At 33.6% G+C, this 7,749-nt stretch overlaps 1 protein-coding gene across 5 annotated transcripts; it reads right to left on the reverse strand.

Moving 5' to 3' along the window:
• Nucleotides 1–708: 708 nt before the first annotated feature.
• Nucleotides 709–6,685, reverse strand: LOC107026858 (rop guanine nucleotide exchange factor 14-like). 5 transcript variants are annotated; one of them, XM_015227956.2, is made up of 7 exons: nt 6,374–6,685; nt 5,038–5,197; nt 2,063–2,449; nt 1,736–1,890; nt 1,576–1,650; nt 1,212–1,481; nt 709–1,116 (listed from the first exon to the last, which is right to left on the reverse strand). In XM_015227956.2, exons 2-7 carry the CDS (start codon nt 5,111–5,113, stop codon nt 724–726), a joined length of 1,356 nt encoding a protein of 451 aa, XP_015083442.1. In that variant the 5' UTR covers nt 5,114–5,197; nt 6,374–6,685; the 3' UTR covers nt 709–723. The 5 variants fall into 5 exon arrangements, with proteins under 5 accessions (XP_015083442.1, XP_015083444.1, XP_015083443.1 ...); XM_015227958.2 differs by lacking the exon at nt 6,374–6,685 and adding an exon at nt 5,315–6,064; XM_015227957.2 differs by lacking the exon at nt 6,374–6,685 and adding an exon at nt 5,301–6,064.
• Between the last annotated feature and the right edge of the window lie 1,064 nt (nt 6,686–7,749).

A 7,749-nucleotide genomic window follows, 5' to 3' on the forward strand; every position in this document is an offset into this window, starting at 1 on the left:
CGCTAGTAATATTATTCGTTTTGGGCCGAGATCCACACAATTTTAAAACGTATCACTAGTTGATAAGGTCTGCTTACTTATTTACCCAACATCTCTCCTGTGTATTTGCCTATGTGAAATTTTTTATCCTAAGAAAAGGTGTCACATTTGATCTGTCACATGACATAACTAGTGGTTTCAAATTTTTGTAGGAGCGTGGGCTCTTGATAAAAAGTCGAAAAAAATATTGAAAATAACCCTAAACTAAGCGAGAATTTAAAAGTATATTTCACTCATGTTGCAAGATTTGAGGTGTATTATTTAGTTAGTTAAGTAAATGAGTATTTTTATGACTGTCAATAATTCAAATTACAGCTAATAATTTGTGACAAATTTAGAAATATTTTGAATAATTCCAACATCAAACTAACGTCATAAAAAATGACTTTGTACAGTTTATAAATAGCTATGTGGTTTATTATGATAAGTCGAATATTACTCTTCTAATTTCAATTTATATTCTTATTTAAATTTGACAATCAAATTTTAAAAAGTTGAGAAGCTTTTTAAATGATAGTTTTTAATTAAAGATGTGTAGAATGTATGAATTGTTATTTAATATGATAGTTAAAAATATATTATGTAAAAAATTAAAATTAAATAATTATCAGAAAAGGAAATGAATATATTTTAACAATGGATTAAAAAAAGATAAATAAANATCAGAAGGCTCTCCTTTCCACATTAATTCTGTCTTATGGATGTAGCTAGTGGGACATAAATTTTTACCTTGCCATATTGGATCTTTGTGACATTGAGGAATGTCTGAGGAAGGTTTGGGTATTTATTCTTGAGTTGCTGCAGAAGAGCTTCTGCTCTGCTCGATAATACCTCAATCTTGTCCAGTTCAGATATTGGATCTTTTTTGAAAGACCAAGATGTTCGAGCTGGAGATTTTCCACAGACATGGTCAGCTACTTTCTCTTTCCATGCAAGTATTGCAGCCTCCAACCTGTTAACAGCTTCAAGGGCATTGTGTTCAGATTTTACATTAAGGAAATTGAGCATATCCTCCATTGATGTTGATTCTGCATTCAGGATCCTATAAAGGTCCTCCCCGAGACTTGTCCTGCCAGACTGTTAAGAGTGAATGGATTTTGTTACACGGTTCATATGAACAAAGAAATACATTGTAGCAAATACAAAATAGCTTAGTGTCATAGCTCACTTGCCTTTGGAAGTGCATCTTTAATGATTGTTGGAACAGGCATCTCAGACAAAACATTTTCGTTGATAGCTTTAGCTGCCTTATATATTTGATTCACCAATTTACCCTGATTCAACAATTTGTTTCTTTCAGGGTCAGAGAGCCCTGCTATGGGTACCTGGGGTGACGGAAGCCACCACCTTTTGCTCTCCCCAGCACTTCTACTTCTTCCTTCTGCTCGGCTACCCACTTCCGTGTACCAAAACTCAGTATTAACCATTGAATCCAGAGCTTCCTAGACATTTCAAGAAATATAATATTTAGATTAGAACCAAAATGTTGCTTAAAAAGAAATGATCTACTTTTCTAGGATTAAAGAGACCACCTACAAGAAGCATGGAGTCCAACTTCTGAAGTGCTGGAAGATTCATATGGATATCTGCACGAGCTTTTGGAACCATGATCTGGTCCAACAGCAAGTTGAGCTTACATTAAACTTTACTATGATGAAATACATTTATTTAGTGAATGGCTAAAAGTCACAGATACCTCCAATTTCTGGCCATTAGAACCAGTTTGTTTAGCAGGAACCAACTCAATCATATGGTTGGTAGGAGAGAGCAACCACTCCATTTCTCTCTTCCATTTCATTCTCCCATCCTCCGCAAGTGGCTCCAATTTCCAAAGTTCTCCAAACACTGATGCTGCAAATCAAGTAACAGTATGTCAAATCAGGTGGGAAAAGGAACAGTAATGGTGGTGTTAGGCCGTTAATAGAGCTATTGCATTGGCCTGTTAGACCTTTTAATTGTAACACAATGAAAGAGTTAGGCAAGGCAATACTTGAGAACAAAACCAAATTAGCAACTCTTATACCTGCAAGATTTGTAATGGCATTTGACAGTGCTAATGCAGTGGAAACCCCCTTGCTTCCTCCAGTCACATCCTCCCCCAGCAACAACTTTGCAAATTTTTCTTTCATTGTTTCCAAATCAGAAAACTGGGTTGTATAAATCGGTTTTTCTTTTACATAGTAATGTTTTGGGCTTGCTGAGAAATCCCACTCCTCGGATCCCTGATCATCCCTCTTCATTGTTGTCCAGTGAGACGAGAAAGATCCAAAAACATTATTGCTAGAACTGCTGCTTGAGTCATCATCATCCAAGGAATCTGTAACACCTCCATCACCTCTGCTAGTGACACTTTGATTGTCATACGGCTGACTGTTCAAAATACTTTCAAGACCATCATATGTTGTGATTCCTGAAAGTTATATTGATTTTAGTAGAGATAGAGGGAAGGGTAAAGGCAAATCCAAGACAAAACATTTGTTGATAAGATATAACGAGAAAATCTAGTACGGGCCGTGATGCTTAAGTGTCGACTTCAAGACGGAAGAATAAATAAAATGATCACAAGAACATGCACAATTTATACGTCTTTTAACTAAAGCCTTGCAGAAGATTTAAAAATTTAAGTATCTTAAATGTGCAATTCGAATATGTTACTTTTACAGCATGGATGTTGCACAAACATGACACTACTACCAGCATATTTAATTTGCAAGTATGTGTATGTTCATATTCTTGTCACTGCAAACTATTCTCTCTGTGAAATATATGAGAAATGAAAAAATGATCAGCTCAATGAACAAATTGTCAAATTACTCCTTGACAAGAAGTAGGATGACTAAAATGGTAAACCAGTAAAATATCAATACACATGTAGATCTTCAAAGAAGATCAATTATTGAAGCACACAATTCCTACTTTTCTGTTGAATATTATTTCTCTATATTCACAAAAAATAAAGATGACTAGATATGTATATCAGTTAGCTATACGTTTCTTTTTAAATAGTGGTTGTTCAAAGCTGGTTATGCTGAAATTAGTAGAAACAAATGCCACGAACTGAAAAGAGACTTCCCGGAGTCGAGAGGCGGAGCCAGGATTTTTAATAAGTGGGTTCAAAATTCATAGAAACAGACACACGGAGTAGCCAAAGGGGGTTCAACATCTACTATATACATTAAAAATTATTTTAACCATGTATAAATAGTATAAATTTCCGTCCTTGTACCAAGGTGGCTTCGCCCCTGCCCGGAGTAGCAGTTGATACAACCAGAAAATCTAATCCTTTAACAGAAGGAAAGCTTTGTCCCCTGTTGTAGTTACTTCAGGTGTTGCATGAAATTGCAGTGGAACTTTTAGTTTCAATAAACTACTAGTGTTAGGTCCACCATTTTACCAAACATATTTTATTTTAAACAAGAACCAGGGAAACCTAGCACTGATGTTTCCATGGAGAGCTTAATGATAAATCACTACCACACATACTTATATTGTAACACAATACACCAACAACAACAACGTACCAAGTATAATCCCACAAGTGAGGTCTAGGGAGGGTAGAGTGTATGCAAACCTGACCCCTACCTTAGGAGGTAGAGAGGCGGTTACGATAGACCCTTTGGCTCAAAAAAAGGTATGCTTACAATTTCAAAATATAAGAGTACTCCTCTCCTTCCCATCTATGAAAATATTAAAATAAAAGTAGAAAGTTTCAAAGCATAGTTCCTCCCATGTGACTTATAATTTCAAAATATGCCTAACTAGTGCTGGGTCCCACCCATCAACAGAAAAAAAAGAGTATTTTTCAACCTTTCATTGATCCTAGCATTTGAGTTGTTAACTTACTGAGACTAAAGCATTCACCAAATAACTAACATGCAATGTTCAGATTCAAGAAACATGTGCTTTACAGAAGTCAAAGGAACTACACTGAACATGTAGACAAACAAGGTGGTTAGTAAATGTCGGATTCACAATCTAAATACTAGTATTAACTTATACATTTACCCCTGATACTGTGCTTAATCATCCATAAAGATGACTAATATATCATTGACTTTGTTAACTCCGACACAGAACTAAATAGGAAGCTAACCAAATTTAGAAAAAGTTGTGCTCATGGCACATTTAACTGTTCATTTAGGAGCTCTAAAGATGTGGCATACCCCCAACTAAGTTACTTCAACAACATGAAACATTAATGTTCTATTCACTATAAAATGCCATTACTGGATACAGTTATTGGCATTTATTATGTCATCTACAGCTTCCTTTTAAAAAAATAGGTAAACATAGTTCTATCTTCTAATGTTTTCTGAAAGAAGCATTAAATCTGTAGGGCAATATTACTTTGAATACTCTATTACTCCTATTATGGTCCAAGACTGGAAGGACATCAATGGTCATTACCTTCCTACTGACATAAACGTGACCGATATTAAATATGTCATGGTCAAAATACATATGCTTTATAATGGAGGGCCATATCACAAGAGCATTGATTCATAGTAGGGACCCAACACTCATAGCTTCTTTACAAAATGCTCTCTCATATCAATGAAAGTTCCCTACAATGGTCTCCACAATTCGTTCAAGGGTGTGGACGACGTCTGGTCCTTGTACAAAATCGTAGATAGTGACTCTTAATACAAGCCCAATTTATAGCATTAGGACCCTTTAATTTTCTTTTGAGATGCAGCATCATAGTAACTAATCTATTTGTTAAGCACATTACCAACAAAGAGCAATCATAGGAATGTTAATGTAATCTATTTTGTATGACCCAAACCTAAAAAGAATCCCAGTAGAGAAAACACTAAAGATTGTTGGAGCTACATTTTGTGGAACTTTTTGCTCACCCAACCGATATATTCTTCTTCGACTCTAACAACTATCCCTCAATCCCAAGCGAATCGGGATTGTCTATATGAAACTTCATTGTCTACATCGCGCCAAATACAAAAAAAGAATACTTGTAACTAGTAAGAGAGGTAAGCTTACTCTGATTTTCATCAAAGTCAATGCTGATCTCTCTATCTCTTGTACAGCAGGCAAGTCTACTCCTCATGATAACCATCTTTAGCAATCTTGATTACCCTTTAGACCAAAATGTACTTCAAATAACTGGAATTATCTCAAAAAGATGCTGTTCAACAAACACCTATGATAGCCAAACAGTGAAAATGTCAGATGGCAAGATACAATTAATGCAACTGTTATCATTTTGAAAATAAGGCAAAAAAGTCATCAAACAAGGAAAATACATTCAAACCCTCACACTTGTCATTATTATTGTGCTTTGAAGTAAAAGCTACCACACTTATCCTCTTATCCCCAGAAAGAAGTGGAGTAAGAAAATGAAAGCACTTGAATATTTTAGCTAATACACAATTTAACCAAACCAACAACAATAACATATTCCGTGTAATTCGACAAATTAGGTCTATAAAAGGTAGCATGTACACAAACATTTAAAATAAAGAGATTGTTTTCGATAGATGTTCGGCTCAACAATTAAACCAAACCCTTCACTAAAATTTGTTCCTAAATTTCAAAACCAAACACCCTTTTGAAGTTCATTAAAACTGATTCCTATTTTTTAATGTTTAGTTACATGTAACTCTCAACAAGTCAATTTTAGCTAACTTCACAGTCCAAGCTTACCATTCCAGTCTGCCCCAAAAAGACAGAAATAAAAAAGTAACAGTTCCAAAAACCAATCAAAACAGAATACTTATCATGTATGGTCCATAAAAAAATTAAAGATTTGTGACACCAATCATAGTAATGGTCCCAGTTTTCTGAGGCTCAAATTTGACTCAGAGCTCAAAAATACTCTTCTTAAAATATGAGTCCATCATAGTCACTGCTCGAGCCTTGAAACAACAAAAGTTCAGAAAGAAAAAGAAAACCACTTTATTTTACTACTTTAAAAATAGTTCATCATTATTTTAAAGAAAATAAGGATTTGGGTGTTGAAAAGAGAACCTTTTTGCGTAATAAAAGTGACTCTTTTTCAGATGAAAAAGTCATAAAAAAAGATTTGGATAGTGTCAGAACCTTCAGATTTATCATTATGTGGATTCTTTCTTTTCCACAAAAAAAATCAACAAAAACTAGAAATATTGAAGGTCATTGAATCTAAAACCCCTTCATAAAAAAAACTAACAGAAGGCCAAAAACAACAAATTTGCAGCTCCCCCAAACCCCCCAAAGGCAAAAAAATTGTTTTTTTCTGAGCTGATTTTGCAATTTGGTTTGATTCCCCCACCCCCATGGCAAGAAAATGAAGAAAAAGAAGAAGAAATGGAGAGTGAGAAGAAGATCAAGAACAGACCTTTATTTGATCAAATGAAGATAGAACTTCATTCATCTATCCTTTCTGAAGGATAAAAAAAATGGGGTGTCATTCAGAAAGAGCTGCATTTATATATCTACAGATTCTTGATACTGAAAGTTAAAGATTGGTTTTTTTTGTGTGAAAGAGGTGGAAAATGAAGGTATGAAAACTGTAGACAAAGAGGGGAAAAAGAAAAAGAATGCAGAGAAGACAAGATTGGAGGAGGAGATAGTGTGTGACAAGTGAGGTGAGAGAGTGGGTAGAGAGAATATTTTACTAGTATTGTTTAGTGTAACAGATTTTTGAGTCAAGACAAAAAGAGGTACATGGATTAAAATAATGGAAAAACACCAAAAGTAACCACAACAAGAAATGGTCCATAAATATATTTCACTTATTATATATAAATTATTAATTTCGTCCATTAGTTAACTAAATTTAGATACACTCTGATATAAATTTAAAAACACTTTGATATAACGACTAAGCCGTAGTGATATCGTTCACTTTGGGTCAGTACTGAGGTTTACCCTCACCTTATCGACATTTGTCAAAATCAGTTAAACTTTGACTCACATCGACAAGGCTGTCAGTAACTCTGATACCATTTATAAAGGTTCAATCCGCTAGTAATATTATTCGTTTTGGGCCGAGATCCACACAATTTTAAAACGTATCACTAGTTGATAAGGTCTGCTTACTTATTTACCCAACATCTCTCCTGTGTATTTGCCTATGTGAAATTTTTTATCCTAAGAAAAGGTGTCACATTTGATCTGTCACATGACATAACTAGTGGTTTCAAATTTTTGTAGGAGCGTGGGCTCTTGATAAAAAGTCGAAAAAAATATTGAAAATAACCCTAAACTAAGCGAGAATTTAAAAGTATATTTCACTCATGTTGCAAGATTTGAGGTGTATTATTTAGTTAGTTAAGTAAATGAGTATTTTTATGACTGTCAATAATTCAAATTACAGCTAATAATTTGTGACAAATTTAGAAATATTTTGAATAATTCCAACATCAAACTAACGTCATAAAAAATGACTTTGTACAGTTTATAAATAGCTATGTGGTTTATTATGATAAGTCGAATATTACTCTTCTAATTTCAATTTATATTCTTATTTAAATTTGACAATCAAATTTTAAAAAGTTGAGAAGCTTTTTAAATGATAGTTTTTAATTAAAGATGTGTAGAATGTATGAATTGTTATTTAATATGATAGTTAAAAATATATTATGTAAAAAATTAAAATTAAATAATTATCAGAAAAGGAAATGAATATATTTTAACAATGGATTAAAAAAAGATAAATAAATTAAAATACAATATATATATATATATATATATATATACACACACACACTG

The sequence above is a fragment of the Solanum pennellii genome, chromosome 8 (genome assembly GCF_001406875.1).
Source record: "Solanum pennellii chromosome 8, SPENNV200".
NCBI lineage: Eukaryota > Viridiplantae > Streptophyta > Magnoliopsida > Solanales > Solanaceae > Solanum > Solanum pennellii.